The sequence below is a fragment of the Ammodytes marinus genome (genome assembly GCF_949987685.1).
Source record: "Ammodytes marinus genome assembly, chromosome: 19".
In the NCBI taxonomy this organism is placed as follows: domain Eukaryota; kingdom Metazoa; phylum Chordata; class Actinopteri; order Uranoscopiformes; family Ammodytidae; genus Ammodytes; species Ammodytes marinus.
In genome coordinates, this window is record NC_137223.1 from 8,799,425 (window position 1) to 8,819,306 (window position 19,882).

Genomic DNA, 19,882 nt, shown 5'->3' on the forward strand with positions numbered 1-19,882 from the left:
TTCAATGTTTTACTTCTGTTTTTCACAATTGTTATGTTATCTGAATTTATATAAAGTTATGTTTTGTGTTGTAGTCCAAACTCTTGGTTCCTTCTATAGTTGTGTGAAAAGACACGTTGAAAAAAAAGAGGGGTGGTAATTTTTCCATATAATATTTCTCAAGGATCATGACCTCACAAACTACAATCAATCAGTTGCCATTTATTAGGTACACCTAGCTAAAAGTAATCAAGTCTAAACAACAACAACAACCCAGCAATAAACCAACGTGAAGGTCGTAGTGCTCAGCTGAGTGTTGTTGTATTACACTATTGCATTTAACTGAGATTTGCTTCTAATATTTGGCCACCACAAGGACATTATATAAAACTATAATATGAAAATAAAAATTCAACGTAAACGTAAAACTTTAACCTTCAAGAATGGTTGGTTTAACCTCTTCTCCTAACAATTTCTCTGTATTTAAATTTACAACAAATCTTATCTCTAATTTGAACCAAGTCCAGCCGTTAAAGTCTCCCTCGACCTCAACAAAACTGTATTACCACCGTTATCTAGCTGAGCTGATTGTGCCGAGCAGTTTAAAAGCATGCCATGGGTCTGGCTATGTCTTTAAGGGTCCGAAAAAGTGCAAACCCAGATTACAAGCAAGATGCAAATGTGCCCTATTGATTTTGGGTAGCATTGCACATTAAGCAAATCAGGTTTACCTTTCACCCCCTAAACTCTGAGCTTATTTCTGATTTTTTTTTCATTTTGCAAACTACTTTTTGATAAAAGTTATCTTTTGTCTTTTAAATGTCCTTCCTCTACCCTTTCATCTATCCATTCTTTGTATATCTGGTCCAGATGTATAAGTCACACGCATTACATTCACATTGGTTTTGAGGACTGATGTGCCATACATTGACAACACGTCATAAACATTGAGCCATATTGATCTGTTCTCTGTTCTTACTTCTGTCACACAATTGATTGATCAAAGAGCTTGAAGCACAGCAGATGATCTTTGACCGAGACTCAGAGATCATTCAGGCACAGGGTGCGGCAGAAATTAAGTTTTGGATTGATCCATATGTGTGGTTGATATGACAGAAAGGGTCAAATGCAATCAACCTTTCTCTTTGAGAACACACACACACACACACACACACACACACACACACATCACTAGTTAATCACTAGTTAATTTATTGTTACTGGCTTATTTTATATATGATGTATATGTTGTGACTATATTCCTTTATCATCACTAAAGCACACATTTGCAATTACTTTTTAAATGTTCCCACTTTTTTTTATATTAATAGAACTTTTATGTATAGCTATTTGCTCCAGGCCCCAAAGGAATGTATCCTGCATACTGTTATCACACTGCTGAGTGTTTTTGTGAATCTTATGTAATGTCAGACTGTCTTCTTTTGTCTGATTAACTTATCTTGAGTTCACTTCTGTTGTAATCCTGATCAAACAGCTTTACGGGCTTCTCTCAGTAGCTTAAAGGTTATCCAAGTATGTTATGTAATGTATGTATGTTTGTATGTATGACATTGTCCGTTTGTTTTTTTATCAATAAGGGAACTGTTTGTGTTTTTTCAACACATTTTCTAAAAACAACCAATATAAGTTATAAGTTCCCTCTAGTTAACCCTTCCAGTAGAAGAAAACTAAATACTTACATACTAGAAAAAAATTGAAAGTTCTGTGCACTGGTGCCCCCAAGCATGCAGCTGGTGCTGTTTCAAAAATGTTCCACCCCTGCCCCTTACAGCCTGAGTCTGCCACTGTCCATTGTGTTGAATTGGCTTACTGTACTCCCTGTAAATAAAATAAAAAAACTATGAAGACATTTGTGTAGCTTCAGTCAAATAAGATTCAGCCCTGAAGAATACTAGACAAATGTTGAATGGTGTTTAAGTCGTACACATTGTCTTAGACTGTGATTGGGCTTACATTGTCCAAGAGAGAAATATATTATTTGTTGGTTCTAATAATCCTAATAATAATATATATAATTTTAAACTTTAAATGTGTACTTAAGTACAGTACTTGACTAAGTTTCCTTCCACATTCTACCACTGGTCACAGTTGCTGTAATAGGCCTTGGGTCCATTGTTCATAGGAGACATTTTAAATGATTGTAGAAGTTGCCCATGCCGGTTAGACACCCTGCACTAAACCAGGGCTCAGGAACTGGCACACCTAAATGGAACGCAGACATTGTAATGTTATCTGTGACACCCATGCTTAGAACGCTATGAAAAAAAAGACATGCTCTAATATTAGAACACACAACAAGAACTGTAATAAAAGGTGACTTGGGTTTCGCTTCTGAGTCATTATGATTCATATTGTTCAACGGTAATGGAGCAAAGGTTTTTCTCAGCTTTCTGTACGAGGCCTTCATGTACCTTTTTATGCTTAAAGAGACAGTATTGAGTAACCTTTGTGCTACATCACTTCATTGCTTACTTTTTAATTGGTTGAATGGTGTCTATTCTTTTTTTTTCACATGAAATGATAACTCTGAAACAGTCAAATCTACTACTGACACTGATTAGTTTAATAGTGCACTGCCCTTTGAGCACTTGAAAGAAGCAATCAAAGTTAGTTATTCAGGATATATAAATTATTATAGCCTATGACATTGATCTGATTAGAATTTAATTTATTTTTCCTTAAGATAAATGCTATTATGTTATGATTAACATATGTTCATTCCTCCAGTATACTCCTCCAGTATGATCTCGGGAATCAGCCTTTTATTTCAAGAAAACAACCCCAAATAACAGAGAGGTAATTTACCACAATAGCACAGGCCACCCCCACCCAGTGCTGACAGTCTTAGTTTGTAAAACATTAGAACCTTTGGCCTGCCACAAGGACTGCTCAGACTTTGGAACGAGGGCAACACATTTGCAAGTCCTGGTAATCACCTAGTGTAAGACTGTAGAACTATAAAAGCCCATAGACCAGAGCACAGTAATTAGTTCTCACAGAAAGAGGAGAACTCTCCCTCTCTTAAGGTTTCCAAGAGCTTTACTAAGCCCATCATGGGGGGTACCAAGCTCTGCCTTTTGCTGCTGCTGGGCACGTACGCACTAGCCCGTAAGTACTTCATTTTTACTTTGAAGCTAATAGAATTCAAGGACATATTTTGATATATTAAGTGTAACAACATTTGAGGCACAAGCATTTGGACGTTTGTTGCTTGGTATTTAAAACAGCTGATAATTTACTTTAAAATGTTGCTGTTTTGTTTGTGACAAGTGAATAAATGCAGTAATATTTTTTTTAAAGCATTTTCTGTGTTTGAGCATTAATTGTGTGATACTATACTTGTAATGCTATGTAAATCATTTGTAAATAACTGATTAGCTAAATACATCTTGAGCGCAACAAAATTATTCACACTGAATAATGGTCTGATTATACTCTTAAATACTGATATTATAAAATGTTAGAAATTAAAAGTGTTCAGTCTGGAGTTTCAGAGCAGCTTGTGGCTTTTTAAAATGTCAATCAAACAATTGTTTTCATCCTATACAGAGCAAGATGTGGGAAATGTTGAAGAACAATCTTCAGGCTGCCTGTGTGAGTTGCTTTTTGTGATTTTAAGATTGTTTTATAAATAACATAAGTATGAGATTTAACTTTATAAATATGCAACAAAGAAAGTTATTTCCTCCTTTGAATCTTCCCCTTTGATCAAATAAACTAAATTGTTATCCTCTTCCTTAGTATTAAACCATCCATTTGAAGTATTTTAAGGTTCATGAAGTTGGTGTACTTGTTATAAGTGTAAAAAACACAGTGTATTGTATTTGACGTTAACTTTGCAGTGCTCTAAATGAGGTTTAAATCATTTTTAGTGGCCAAACGATTCAAGAACTTCAGGCGGTTTGTGTATGACTACGAAGCTGAGACCTTTAACGGCATTAATGGAGCTACCGACAAGAAGAGCGGCCCCAAAGTCTCCTGCAAAGTATGTCTCACAGCCCTGGCCATTCCTGAAAATACAGCGCGGTGACCCTGAATAGATAACAGTAGAGCTAAACAAACTGTTTAATCTGCTTCACAGGTTGAGGTTGATGTGCCCCAGACCTGTAGCTTCATCCTCCGCACAACAGAGTGCTCCCTGAGTGAGATCTTTGATGTGGATGAACAGGGGAACCCAATGTATCGTCCAGCTGCAGGAGCTGAGGCTTTCAGCGCTGCCATGGCCATGTAAGTTGAATTCTTATGTTTCCAGCAAAGATTTAGCTTTTAGATTTAAATTTAATCATGTTTGTGTTCATCTGGTTACTGTTATTTTTTTTCTTATTAAGTAAATTAAATTCAATTAATCGAAAGCAACAAGGCATAAAATGGCAGGTTGTTAATGATGATGTGCCCTTGTCAACAGGAACCCCTTGAAGATCACAGTTGAAAAACAGAGTGACGTCAAACTCTTCCCCAAGGAAGATGAGCATGTCAACATCCTGAACATCAAGAGGGGAATCGTCTCTGCACTCATGGTGCCCGTAATGGAAGAGGAGAAGAACAAACAGATGGTAGCTCTCCTGTTTTTACATTTCTTTTAGTGTGTTATTTTTGTTGTTGTCAGTATTTATTAGTTACCAATCAGTTCAGAGTCCCCTAAGTAGAGCTTGCTCCTGTTTGTGATGTAGCCTCATGCAATGATAAACAAGTTGCACAATGGGTAGATAAGCTGCCCCAGTAACAGGTGATAAATACACTCTTGTAACATCATGTTCTCACTCATGTTCTGACAAGCTTCAGGGCAAAGTCCTAGATAAGTTTATCTTTGCTAATGTCATCACCTGCTCTTATGATGGGCGGTAATCTTTCAGATCATTATCTATTGATAATCTAATTCAGGGAGATTTCTAAAGCACAAAAAAAGCATGTTTACCACACCAGCTCTTGCGAAATTGTTTCGTTGAATTGCTTCCAACATCCTCAGTATTGATGATGCCTCTCATCACTTTCAGCCCACCGTGCACGGAGTGTGCGCCACCGACTTGACCGTCAACGCCAGAGAGGACATTGCCACTGATGTGACCGTCACCAGGGATCTTTCCAACTGTGACTCGTTCTTTGCCCGCAGGCAGCACACCAGTCCCCTGGCCCTCATCTCTGGCATGGTAAGAGATTTAAGCATCAACCTTGTTCTGTCAAAAATTAAAGCCAGGAGTTGTTTGATTGCGGTCAGAATTTGGAGATCCAAACGTGTACCACTCTCATTAAATAAGAGATACGCATTAGATACAGTTTTTTCACACTTTTCCTGTTGTTTGCTCTTCCTCATACTGTAACACATCAATGACTTATTCTTGTTCTTTTGCTTCAATCAGAACTACCCAATCTCCAAGATGATTAGCAGCACCCAGACTTGCAACTACAAGTTTGACAACCAGAAGAAGCACATGACCAGTGGAACTTGCACAGAGAAACACATCTTCTTGCCCTTCTCTCACCAGTAAGTTTAAAAAAAATTACTAAATAATAGAGTATCCCATTTAGCAATTCTTATAGACTTTTAAAGTGATTTAACCATTTGTAGAGTGGGCAGAGGGTGATGGTTCCGAAAACTTGAGACAATTTTACCTATTGTCTAATGTCTTCTGCAAACAGGAATGAGTATGGAATTTCTGCTCTGGTGAAGCAGACTGTGACTCTCAGAGAGACAGCCAAGATCAACGACAGAATCTTTGAGCTCAGTGAGTGCTTCAGTTTCTTTTTTAAATACTGTGTACAATATCAAAATATGCTCAGTATGTGAAAAGTGTAAAATTATTGTGCATTTTCTTACCATTTGTGCTGTTATTCTGTACAGATGAGGAACAAGTCAAGTTCTTGCCCATGGATGTTTCTGACGACAAGTCCCCCGTGCAGACCAAGGATGCTGTCATGGCCACAATGCAGCAGCTGAACACCCTGTCCCAGACCACTCAGGGAGAGGAGCGTGCCACCCTTTTCTTCAACCTGGTGTCTGAGCTGCGTAGCCTGAAGGTTGACATCCTGGGGTCTGCTGCTGTTGAGATGATGGACATGTCCACCTCTCTGACACTACAAGCTCTTACTCAGTGCGGAACCCCAGAGTGCACCAGCGCCATGCTGAAGGTTCTCAGGACTTTTGACGAAGGTGCTCATGAGGTCGACGCTGCTGTGTACGCACTGGCACTGCTGCCCAACCCCTCTGCTCTCATGGTGAAGGACATGCTGGCAATGGCCCAGTACAAGCAGAGCAAACCCATCATGTATGCCCTGAGCAACGTAGTCAGGAAGTAAGTAAACCTACATCATGTTTTTGAAAGAAGTAAGCCCTCATCAATGCCATAGCAGTGAGTGGTGGTTCCTGGTTTACATGACCTAATCACTAATGTCTACTTTTGTCCTCAGACTGTACCAGGCTGAGGGTCTCACCCCTGAAATCACTGCTGTCTCTGAGTTCATCGCTTCCCTTACTGGCCCAGACTGCGCTGGCGACAAAGATGTTAACTTCTTGACCCTGAGGGTAGGCAACCACTTGTGAACATGGACTGCTTTTGAAAATATAACTTTTTATGCAAACTTCCACTTCCGTGTTTTTTCTAATTGTCTACACTTGTCTACACAGGTTGTTGGTAACATGGGGGAGGCAATGGAGGCTGCTGACCCTGCTATAAAGGCCACCCTACTGAAGTGTATGAGACAGCCTGCAACCACCCTGTCTGTGCAGCTGGCTGCCATCCAGGCTTTCAGACGCATGTCTGTGACAGATGAGGTAACCAACATCCCCATCCAAAACTAAACAGTATTATGTTCCTAATTTTATTGTTTGGAGTTTCCCAAAACACAGTGACAAATAAGTTGTTGTTGCTTTTCTATCCAGGTTCGCTCTAACCTCCAGAGGGTCAGCCAGTACCCCAAGGGTGCCCTGCAGAAGCGCCTGGCAGCTTTCCTGACCCTGATGAGGGATCCCCAGGACAGTGACATTGAGATTGTGAAGAAGTTGCTTAAACAGGAGCAGAACATGCAGATGAAGTCCTTTTTGACCTCATTCGTCTACAATATAATTTCCTCCAATGACCCAGAGACCAAAATGTAAGGACGGATTACCTTTCAACTAGCCGCACCATTTACTGTATGCTTTATTTCATGAAAAAACTGTGCTGATTTAACAAACTCAACTTCTTATATACAGCTGATTAATTTACATTTCATTATTACCCAGGCTCGGTCAGAGGATAATGGATGGCCTGGAGGACACTGACGTCACAACACACAGCGACTACACCACAAAGTCTCGCAACTACAAGCTTGGCATGGCCTATGAGAGCATGCAGGCGGGAGTTCAGGGCAACACAGTCTTTGATCCCAGTAGCCAGCTGCCAAGGGAGGTTATGCTGGCAACTACCCTGAAAGCTTTTGGTTTCAACATGGATATGTGGGAGGTATGAAATGCTAGAGTAATAATATTCAGATACATTTTGCTGATTTAATTAGTACATTTTCACTCACTTAAAACACTTGTTTTTAGGTAATTGTCTTCTGCTTAGTACTACCGATCTGCCACTGAAATTACAGTTTAGAAGCGTTTTCAGGATTATGATTTGTCAATATTCAGACATTAACACACTAAACCCACGCTGTTTTTTCTGATAGGTTGGCATGGAAGGAAAGGGCTTCGAGCCAACCATTGAGGCTTTGTTTGGAAAGAATGGGTTTTTCCCTCACACTGCGTTAAAGGGTCTGTACTGGGCCGTAGACAAAGTACCTGAGCTGGAGAAGTGGGTTACCATCCCAGAATCAGAAGGAAGGAAGGTATGTCTTTAGTGTAATTATTGCCAATAAACAGTCTCAGTCTGCATTATGTTATAATTTCAACCACAACTAACTGAAATAACTTTTTCCTAAGGTTCCCGAAAATCTTGTGAGAGAAATTGTTCGCAACTTCAACAAGCTGGTTAAAGATCTGCAGAATCAAGAGTCCCCTGAGGCCATGGCCTATCTGAGGATCATGGGAGTTGAGCTTGGATACATCAAGGGCAGTGAACTGAAAAATATTGCTGATAACGCAATAATGTATGCAGATATTTTTATGAAGATCATTCCTACCAAGGTACAGTGTTTTACTTCTGTTGTCCATTTAAAATAGTGCCTGTCTGACAAAATACAGCTCTGTTTCTTTCCCACAGTAAAAGAGAATTTTAATAACAGTTTCTGATCCTTTTATTAGGTCTTGGCCAACCTGATGTCCAGTACTGACAATGAGATATTTGCCCATTACATCTTCATGGACAACAAATTCATCATGCCAACAACATCCGGCATGCCCCTGACATTTGCTATGTCTGGTACCTTTACTCCTGGTGCAAAGGGAGGCCTTCGTATGGCTCCAAAGATGGTAATCCTTCAACCTATCCTCAATGCTCTATCAAAAAAGTCAATTATTGCTTTATACTGTTTCTATTTTATTAGTTTTCTAACTCAAATGCCATGAAAAGTCTGATTATAAACAGTTATGCTAATAATTATTCATTCTAACTAGTATAATAGTTCTTATTGTTTGACTGAGTAGTATGTATGATGGTAGCAGTGTTATATATATTTTTCCCTGACCATGCCACCTATCTAATTTTTTTTATCTGTTTTTATTCACTGAAGGAGCTGTTGTTCATGCCCTCTGTTGGAGTTAAGTTTGTGACTCAGATGGGAGTCCACATCCCTGAATTTGTTGTGTCCGCAGTTGAGATGCACACCAACATGTACCATGAGAGCTCGCTCAATGCCAAGATCACCATGGAGGGGAACCAGGTCAAGCTTTCCATCCCTGCCCCACAGGGCACAACAAAGCTATTCAGCATAAGGTAACAAAATAACAAAAATACATTCATAAATTATATATGATAAATCAAATAGTTGTTTCGGTGCTTAAGTACAGATGGCAAATATTTTAATTAATTATGATTTTATTTATCTTTGTTAACTTCAATATATTTCAAATAAAGAAGAAAGGTGTTTCAACATTTGTGGCACCATAGTGTACTGTATACGTTTTGGAATAGAGAAAATTATTTTGCTCTTTATTCATTAAATAGCAATCAATTGCTTATTGTGGGCGCTGGTGAGGCTTCAATGATCCCAAGCACAGAGGGCGACGCAACCTGCAAACCTCTCTTCTCTGGAATCAGCTACTGCACCAAAACACTTCGTGCTACAACTGGTGACAAGACTGCTGTTCCCTACTTCCCACTGAATGGAGAGACTAAGTAAGTTGATATTTGATCAATTTTAATATCACTGACTGCAGCATGCTAAATGATGATCCTTCTTAAACGCCTGCATGCATGAATTACAACAAGCTCCGTCAAGATTTATCTTTTAAATTTGAAAACACATTTTATTTATTTTTTTATTTTTTTTATTAATGTTTTCAATAAAACAATCATATATATTTTGTGAAAACTATTAAATACAATATACAAATATTGTGATAAGAAGATAAATCCACTGTGGTGGCTGATGTGCAACTATATACTAACTACCATAAAAACCCATGCATATAAGAAAACAGCTTTTAAATAGCTGTCCCCTTTAGTGACCACTATGCATGAAAGGATTAAGTCAGGAGGAGATGGTCATTTAATGGTGTCTCTCCTCTGTAATGCTACATATTTGAGTAGTTTGATAGAGGACTTTCTGTACCGACACAAAGTAATGTTTAGTGAATATCGTGAAAGTTTGATACACAAATACTAATTTTGTTGTGATTTTTTTTAGATACACAGTGCAATAGAAGAAACAAGATGTATATGAAGAAACTTAAATGTGTTCTGTTAACCCTAGGTTTGATCTGGAAGTCAATCCATCTAAAGAGGTCTCTGAGTACACCGCCACCATCGCCTATGAACTCCTCAGCCAAGGAGAGGACGACCAATTCTTTGATTCTTTGATGTTTGCACTGAGAGCTGAGGGTAAGAGCATCTTTTATGGAGAGAATATATATATATATATATATATATATATATATATATATATATATATATATATATATATATATATATATATATATATATATATATATATATATATATATATATATATATATATATATTGACCTTTTTACGTGAAAGTTAAGCTATGGGTGTATCACCTTTTTAATTTCATAAGGCTTTATACATCACTCATCATGTTATACTTTTTCTTGGCTTCAGGTGCTCAGCCTACTGAGGCAACAGCCACCATGAAATACAACAGGAACAGGAATGTTTTCACCACCCAAGTCCAGGTACCTGACTTTGATGTCGAGGCCGGCATTAAGATTGGCATGACTGACAGCAATGTCAGAGGCAAATCCATGACACTTGAGATCTCCAGCAAGAACGTGCCTCAGCTGTCTCTGATTGGCCATGCCAAGTGAGTCAACCCTGTGACAAACTTTGTTTAAACACTCTTGTTAATGAATCAAGTATCTTACTTCAAGATTTACACAATTACACAATTAACGAACCTGTATACATGTATAATTGTATTATTATTATTATTATTATTATTATTATTAATTACAGACTTCAGGCCATGACTGATGGCATGCTGCAAGTTCAGCTGTTAGTCCCCTCACTAAAGACTGATGCCACCATCACTGCTACCATGAACAATGCTGCTGGTCTCATCATGGAGATCAAAAGTGATGTCAAGCTCTCAGAGACCTCCTCCATTCAGGCAGTCACATTCAAATATGGTATGTTTGTTAGAAACTAAAAGATAGTATGGTAATGGAGTTCAAAGATTGATAATTTGTCTGAATACTATCTCAAATGTAAAAGTAAAATGCTGTGTTTATCAGGTGAAGACCAGGCTGAGGTTCACATGATGTCCAACATGAATGCTGATACTAAGATCCTGGTGCCTATCACCCAAGACCTCAAGTTTGTGTTGGGGATGTCTTTGTATAGAGTCATGAGCCAAAAGGTTGCCACTGACATGAAACTGCAGGATGTCTTCGATAAGGCTGTTGAGGTGAAAAGAATAATTGTATCATATGAATTTAAGCAGACCTGGATTTATTGAGTTCTTCCATACTAAAACATGAGAACTGTGATGTTTTTTCATCAGGCAAGCAATATTTGGATGGATAAGATCTCTACTGATGTTCCCCAATTAGAGACTCTAAAGAACCAGATATCAAATGTGGAAATACCCTCCATGCCTGAAAACCTATTCATGAACCTGTAAGTTAACTCCACACGTAATCATTTGTGTGTTTTCTTAAGGGTTATGAGAAAATTGCATTTTCATCCGGATCAAATTGTAAAATAAGGACAACAACATTCTGCTCAACACTTGAATGTCTATTTGGAATTTAACAATTTTTTTCATCCTTTCACCAGTGAAAGCACAATCAAATACCAGTTCAACCAGGACCGTTTGACCATCAGTATCCCTCTGCCTTTGGGTGGCAAATCCTCTGAGGAGCTAAGGATTCCTCCAGTGGTCACATCCCCACGCATCTCTGTGCCTCAGCTGGGCATGGAGCTTGCGACGCAGGAGATCCAAATCCCCACTTTTACCATCCCTTCTGAGTATGATCTCATTCTGCCTCTGATGGGAATGGTGGAACTGTCTTCTAAGGTCAACAGCAACTATTATAACTGGGAGGCAACGGTATCTGCTGGTAACAACACTGCAGATTATCCTAGCTACTTGGCCAAGTTCGGTGTCATAGCTGAAAGTCCAGTCAAACTTCTCTCATTCTCAACTGAGGGTAATTCAATCTTTATTATTTTCTTTAATTTAGGGAGTGATCCATTTATTATTGAACACAAGATAAACAACAAACAAATTGATACTAATCAAAATTTCACTGATCTGTTTGTTTTAAAGGAGCCGCAGAGCTAACCGATACAGCAGAGAAAACTTTGAAATTCACAGTTGATGGTTCCCTGAAACACATGCTCCTGGATGCAGGTGTTAATGTACTGGAAACCATTGCTGTCACAGACAATGTAATGTCAACAGGAAGGTACAATGTGTATGCTGTCGCCCCTGCGGGTCTGGAGACTTCTCTGACTATTACCACCCAGGTCGTCCTAGACTCAAAGATGCTCTCCGGAGATATCAACACAGAAGGAAGTGTGTCAGTTGGAACCATGACTGCTAGCACCACCTATCTCCACTCCTTCTCTGTTGAGCCACCGAAGAAAGAAGCAAGGATGGAGAGTACATTGAAGGTTAACTCTGACATCCTGAAGGTTTCTAACACGATCAAGACATCCTATGCAAATGAGGAACTTCTGATTGAGTCAAACACCAACATGCACAGTGACCCCATCAAACACACCACCAAAATGAGCCTTAGCTACAAGGATGTCAAGCTTTCCATGCAGTCAGACTCTGTTACCAAGGCTAGTGAGCGTATGGTGCGTAGCCAGATGGAGTTTTCTGCCTTTGATGGACAGGCCAGCCTTAGACTAGAGAATCAAGCTGATGACACAGAGAACCGTGCCTACTCATTGATCACAGGGTCGTTGAACCCCTCCGGCTTGGAGATCAATGCTGATGCCTCCTTGAACATCTTTTCAAGCCTTGCCTCTCACAAAGCAACCCTTGCCCTGAACACAAATGGCCTGACCACCAGCTGTACAACAACTGCTCAGCACAGTCCAATGACCTTTGAAAACGTTTTCCACGGAGGAGTTGACACAACTGGTGCCACCGTGTCTCTCACCACTAAGGGAGCAATTAAAGAGAACAAAGCTGAGCTCAATGTAGAGGGAAAGATTGCAAGCACAGAAGTGTATATTAATGGCATCCTTGAGGGTAACCTCTTTGACATTAACACTAGGAACAGAGTGAACCTCAGAGTGAATGAAAATGGATTGATCGTCTCCAACAACATCGTTGGATCTCTCAACGAGATGAGGACCGAAAATACCCACTCACTGTCTCTTACTCTGAGATCTTTTACCCTCCAGTCCAAGACCGACAACTTCTTTGACGAGAGTAACTCCTACAAACATGACATCACTGTTAACATGGAGCGTTTAACTGCCTCGGTTAGTGTGAAAAACGACCTGACCATCATGGACATTAACTTTGGTAATGATGCCCAGTTCAAGGCAGAGCCCTACACCATGGAGCTGACTGGAACAGTGATGGGAGACTGCTCACAGGGCGAGCTCAAGCACACTTATGAAATCAAGTTTGTTGACATGATCTTCTCTGCAAAGTGCAACACAAACAGTAAAATCCTGGGAGCTCACATGACACATGCCACTGATATGGAGGTTGCTGGTCTGACCATGAAGTTCAACAATGTGGCTAACTTTAACTCACCATCTCTTCGTCTGGACAGCACAGTCAAAACTGTAGCTGCACCCTTTACTCTGAACATTGATGCCATTCTCAACTCAGATGGCACAGTGAATCTCTATGGAGAGCAGAGTGGTGAATTATACAGCAAATTCCTCCTGAAAGCAGAACCCCTGCTGTTCACACATTCATTTGACTACCGAGCCTCAACCACCCATGCACTTACAGACAGACCCACTATCAACACCAATGTAGACAACAAGTTCAACAGCATGCTGAGCCTTAAAGAGCAAAGCATTTCACTGAAATTGGTATCTAAAGTAAATGAGCACACATTTGATCAAGAAATCAGTGCCTATAACAATGCAGAGAGAATGGGCATTGAGTTGGTGGGAGATGTCTCAACCACCCTATTTGGTGATGAAAGTGAAAATTACGCCATCGCTGGATTTGTGAAATATGACAAGAGCAGTGACAGCCACTTCATTCAGATCCCATTCCTTGAGCACCTGCCTGCAGTCATTGAAAATGTAAAGGCCACAGTGATGAATCTGATGGACCAAAGCATTGATATGCTGAAAGACATCAACACCAAGTATGAGGTCAGTGCCAAGCTCCAGACAAAAATGTCAGAACTGAAGGATGTTATTGACAACTTTGACTTCAACATATTTGTACAAGACCTGGGAAAATTTATCAACTCAATGGAAAACTTTGTGAACAACATGACAACCAAGTTCCCAACTGACAAAGTCATGAGTGTGTTGAGATCAATGAAGGATGCTATCATTGCTTGGATCCAGAAGCATAACATTGCTGAAAAGTTCAATGTGATTTATTCTAAAGTAGAGGAGATCCTTTCAAGCTATAAGATTGAGGATATGATTGCGGCCACCATGGATGAGGTTGTTAAAATTATGAAGCAGTATGAGGTGAGGGAAAAGATGCAGTCTGCATTTGCTGCTCTGAGGTCAATTGACATTCAGCCTCTGCTGAGAAGAGTTATGGTACCTGTTCAGGAGCTTGTCAATGAAATTAATTCCTTTGACTTCAAACAGCTGATTGATGACATGAGTGACTATTTCATGAGAATGGTGCAGAAAATCAAATCGTTTGATTATGAAACATTCACAATGGAGCTGAAAGAAAAAGCAGCAGATATGAGCAAGATCCCCTGCTTTGGAAAACTCTATGGTGAGTTTAGAGTTACTTCCCCTGATTACAAACTCAGGACCACTGCTGACCTGGAGAACACCACAACTACATCAGACACACCAGAGTTCAAAATAAACCTTAAGTCACAGGCTACATCTACTTTGAGAGGGGTACTTAACCATGTTGTGGATGCCTCTGCTCATTTTGCTGCACCCAAGATGAGTCGCCTGGCCATCTCTGAGGACATCAAAGTTGACCACTCAAGTTTTACACTCGACCACAAGGGAACAATGACTCTCTATGGCCTGTCAGCCCAAGCTTCAGCTGAAACTACTGCCAAGGTTGATACTGAGCTCTATGCTGCTGAACTTGTCAATAATGCATTCTTTGCCATGGAAAATGGAGTTTCTGCCACCGTTGAGACTAGCTTCAAACAGGACTTGAACGTCTTCAGTACAACAGTGATTAATCAAAAGACAGTTTTCCTGCTTGAGGATGGCACAGCCCGTCTGACCATTAACAATCTGGCCAATGAAAAATATGCAGTTCAGGACTTCTCAGGTGAGGTTGCCCACAAAAGTGATTTAGAGGTGGTCATGGATCTACACACAGCTAAAGTGACTTTCGCCGGAGACACAGGCAACAGCCACTTTAAATTAAATCAGAATGTGGTCGCAGAAGTGTGCATTTTCCGCCACATAATTATCGATGCCAAGTTTGAGACAGAAACACCCTTCATTAAGAGCAGTGTTGCAGAGGTCAAGTTCCAGGCTAAGGTTGAAGACATGAAAATGGATTTGACTGCCTCTCACAATGCAGAGCTAGCTGGACATCTTAGCGGAACTATCTCAAGCTCTGCACTTGCTTTGGTTACACCTAATGAGCTTATGTTTGACACCAAGAACAAGGGAAATGCCAAAGTTGCCCTTCCATTTAGTCTGTCTGGAAAGATGGATCTCCAGAATGACATCTCTTTCACTCTGAACTCTGAAGTACAGCAGGCTAGCTGGACAGGTCTGGCTAGATTCAACCAGTACAAATACTCCCATTACTTCACAATGGATAATGGTGACAGCGAAATTAATGTATTTTCCCAGATTAATGGAGAAGCAAACCTTGATGTACTCAAGGAGACCATCACCATTCCTGAAATAACTGTGCCATTTGTTGGTATGAAGACACCAAGAGTGGAAGACTACTCCCTGTGGGAAGACACTGGCCTGAGCTACCTCCTGATCACAACTCAGCAGACCTTTGACATGAACTCCAAGCTGAAGTACATGAAGAACCCTGAGATGATCACCATTGACATTAATATGGAACCAATCATCAATGGCATTAACAACAATGTCAAAACTCTGCAAAAGAAAGTGCTCATCGGCAAGGATAAGGCTGCTGCCATGCTTGCTACATCTTTCGACAAAGCCAAGGCAGAATATGAAAAATATAGCAATGAGTTGCCCAAAACCATCACAGTCCCTGCCTACAGAATTCCAGTAATGAATGTCGAGGTGTCCACATTTACAATCCCAGTGCCTGATGTCAGTCTCATCAAAGTACCTGCTCTGCATATTCCATCTGCCCTCAGCAAGCTCACTCTTCCAAAAATCACCCTGCCCAAAATTCAGAGCATTAGGATCCCAGTGATGGGTGATATTACCTATGAGTTCTCCATGAAAACAGCAGTGATCACACTCAAAACTGATGCCAGCATCCAGAACCAGGAGAGCATCATCGTGAAACTTGATGCTTCCTCATCCTCTGAATTTGACTTCTTTAATGGAAAGATCGAGGGTAACACCAACTTCAACAAAGTCGGCGAATTCAAAGTGGCCTCTGTCCTGTCTGTAAAACACTCAATGCTAGAGGGAAACCATGACAGCATCATCATCTTAAGTTATGAAAATGTGGATGTCACCATCACCAATTCAGCTAAGGTAAATGTACATGACCTGGCTATGGAAATCTACCAGGTGATTACTGGAAATCCAGAGGGAGGCCTTGTTGTCTCTATGTCCACTCCATCTGCAGGACTCATTGCCACTCAGTTGCAAACCAAGCGCCCAGCACAAGTAAAAGCAAGACTCTATGGTCGCTACGCGGTAAGAAAACTTATGTAATTGTTTGCATATTAACTACCATTGATTGAGATTTCAATGTTTATTATGGTGTATTTATAGTTTTGTAATATATATTTTTGTCTTGTGTTTACTTTTTCTCACAGTCTGAGCCCACAACAGATATTGATATTTTGGGTCTGAAGATGTCTGTGATGGACTCAGAGAAGCTGAACATTCAGACAACCTGGAACATGGAGATGCCCTATGAGATGATGCTTCGTCTAAAGAAACAGGTTCCCACAATCATGGAAATGGTGTCTGATCCTGCTGTCAAGACATACAATGAGATCTCTAGAAAAGCTAGAAGCCTTGAGAGGGCTTTGAAACAGGCTGGTAACCAGGGTACAGTAATGTTCAAGAACGCTGTTGACAACCTTGCAGCAGTAGATGCTTCCGGTGCTTTAACAACTGTCACAGATAAGACCATTTATATCCTCAAAGCATACCAAAAGAAAGTTCAAATTGTTCTTGATGCTGTTGTAAAATTCCTGAGAGAGACCACGTTCCAGCTCCCTGGATATGAACAGAGACTGTCTGGCCTTGAGGTCTACCAGAAATTCAGTGCTCTTGTTGCTGATGTATTTGAGGAGGCTGTTCAAAAGTTCCCAGAGTACTTTACCACCATGTTTGAGGCAGTCCTTGATTATTTCAAAGCCATTGAATTCACCCTTCCTGGCTCTAACCATGTTGTCAGGGGAAGCGAAATTCTTGATGACTTGTTTGTAGCTTTGGGGAAAATTCAGGACCAAGTGATTGACACTGTGAGGAAATTGAGGGAGATCAAGTTGGAAGATATTATTAACAAATTCTCAGCATTCATGCAGTTTACCATTGAACAGAGTGAGAGGTTTCTCCAAACCCTCAAATCCCAGAATGTAGAGAAGCTCTCCACCTTTGTTAGTGATGTTTACACTGATTTCATCAACTCCCAGATCCTGGCTGATGTTACCACAGAGGTTGAAGAAGCCCGCAGAATTGTTATTGAATGTATTAAAGCTGTGAGAGCTAAACTGGAGAATATGTTGGCTGATATGTCTACAGAACAGCTTCAAGCTGACATCCAGTCCTGGATTGACTTAATGTTAAAACGTGTCAATGCCTTCCAAAACAATGTCATTAAGACACTTAAGGACAAAAGCAAAAGTGTTGAACCATTTGTGACAGTAGGTGACAGAATGATCGAAGTTGACATTCCTTTGCCATTTGTTGCTAAATTGAACTAACTGACCATAGCTAACAGTGTTTGTATTGACTGTATATGTTGTGTAACAATTCAAAACAACAGTATATACAGCATATATTCTACCAAACAATGCAAAACTGCTTACTAACAAGTGTTGTCTGTACCCATGATGCTTGTCCTTCAAATTATTAATTGTGTTTGTTATTTCACAGTGGAATCGCTGTTGTTTTGATCCTATTGTGCTCCTTTTGTGTCTTGTACTATTTAACAAAAAAACATTTTTGACCTTCAATAAAGACAGTTTGTACTGCATACATCTCACGCATGATTTTCTTATAGTTAAACATAAATGTCCCAAAACGTATTGACAGGCTTATAGAAATAAGAGTGTCAGCAAAAGTACTAAGTTATGATTTCCACACACTGGTATACCTTTTTTACTAATATATAATTTTAAATAATTTTGTGTCAAAGTTACTTCCCTTAAACAAATGTATTGTTACTCATTATAAAACCACACACTGAAAACAGTAACAATGTGGTATTACCTTAAAATGTTCAATAAAAACGCTTGTCTTCGGTCTAAATTTAGCAAAGGCACAAATAGATTTTTTGACACACAAGCTCTCTTATCGTGAAATAATGAAAATAAGTAAAGATATAGTCCGTTTGACAGATAGTAAGTTCCTATATTTAATTACCATCTGAAATACATTAAAACAATTATAATAATAGCTATTGGCTATGTGTAATCATAAGCAGTGGTCGAAAAATCATTCAGATTCTTAACTTGCATATACAGTAATACATTATTGAATTATAATTATTTTTGGGTTAATGTATGCAGTATTTTTGGAGCTGTTTCACTACCGTTTCACTACTTATCAAACATAGAATATCTTATTCAATAAGGTCATGTGTTTATTGTGTAAAACATTAATCCGCAAAGTATATACTAGCTATAGAGGTCAGTTACAGATTGTGTACATAGCATATGTAAGTGACATTGCAAAATATGTTTTCTTTCATTATGCACAATTAATAATCAATACTTTAATTTCCTGCAATAAATAAATAGATAATAATTCATGTTGAGTTAAAAGGTTAAAATGTTAATATAATGTAACTGAACCCATGTGTAATATGTAATCTGAATATTAGAATGTGTTAATGTGCTGCAAGCGCACGGAACTAATGTTTTGTTAGTTTCCCTATGTCATTATTGTTCATCGAAATTGATGAAAAAGCATGACCAAGCGTGTGTGAATGTCGCTCGTTAAAGACCTGCTTCACCGGTGGGAATATAAAGGTGTATTGAATTCTGAGATCCTATTTAGTAAAAATGTGCAAAAAAAATTAAAGCGGTTCATCCTAGCCTGAGAAAAGGCAGAAAGAGTGTTTTATGGTCTCACTGTCTAACCCTACATTTTCCTTACTGTGACATCACAGTAAGAGCTGGGATTAACAGGACAGCTGGGCAAGGGAAGACTGAGGGAAGACAGAGGGAAGAAAATTCTCATTCATTATATTATAATAGTGATTTTATAATGATAGAACGCCTGTTCCGTATGGGTGAAGTATTCCTTTAAGAGCAGCGATATTGTAATAAGTTTGTCTCTGAAGCTAAAGCAGACGGCCAAGATATAAGACTGTAACAAGGACAGTTAAAGAACTTTCAACAAACCTCTTTTCACAACAAGCGGCCAGCGAGGTATTTTATTTCATCATTTTAATGCACTTTATTTCCTGTATTGTGCATGTAATTTTCACGTGCCAATTAGTGTCATATTTCTGTGTTTATTTCATGCTTATGTAGCTGCTGTATAGTTCGCTGATTTGCCGTTCTGTATTATGTTTATTTGTGATAGTTTTCACGGCGTAAAGGAGTAAAGAATCACGAGAACCGCGTGATCATTGTGTGGATGCAAAGTACGCCCGTTTCAAAGAAGCCGACCTGTGTCTGTGTGTTGTGACGAGAGCTACAGTATATTTAAATGGAAATGATCAAGTAAAGTAAATGTACTTTATTACTTTCAAGAACTGACCATAAAGCCTCCACTAAAATGAAAAAGAATAACAACACATTTAATGGATGACATAACTCATTAAATGTGGCAATTCACAT

General features: G+C 39.4%; 1 protein-coding gene across 1 annotated transcript; it reads left to right on the forward strand.

Annotated features, from left to right (window-relative positions):
• Window positions 1–3,053: 3,053 nt before the first annotated feature.
• LOC307265810 (apolipoprotein B-100-like) lies at window positions 3,054–17,797 on the forward strand (the record flags this gene model as incomplete). The annotated part of the gene is made up of 26 exons (XM_080047619.1): window positions 3,054–3,108; window positions 3,550–3,594; window positions 3,873–3,985; window positions 4,082–4,227; window positions 4,406–4,553; window positions 4,995–5,147; window positions 5,358–5,482; window positions 5,638–5,723; window positions 5,840–6,290; window positions 6,406–6,520; window positions 6,623–6,769; window positions 6,878–7,089; window positions 7,220–7,439; window positions 7,651–7,809; window positions 7,904–8,107; window positions 8,225–8,392; window positions 8,653–8,855; window positions 9,087–9,257; window positions 9,835–9,962; window positions 10,203–10,404; window positions 10,557–10,729; window positions 10,835–11,007; window positions 11,104–11,219; window positions 11,379–11,752; window positions 11,872–16,556; window positions 16,679–17,797. 26 exons carry the CDS (start codon window positions 3,054–3,056, stop codon window positions 17,795–17,797), a joined length of 9,891 nt encoding a protein of 3,296 aa, XP_079903745.1.
• Window positions 17,798–19,882: the final 2,085 nt, after the last annotated feature.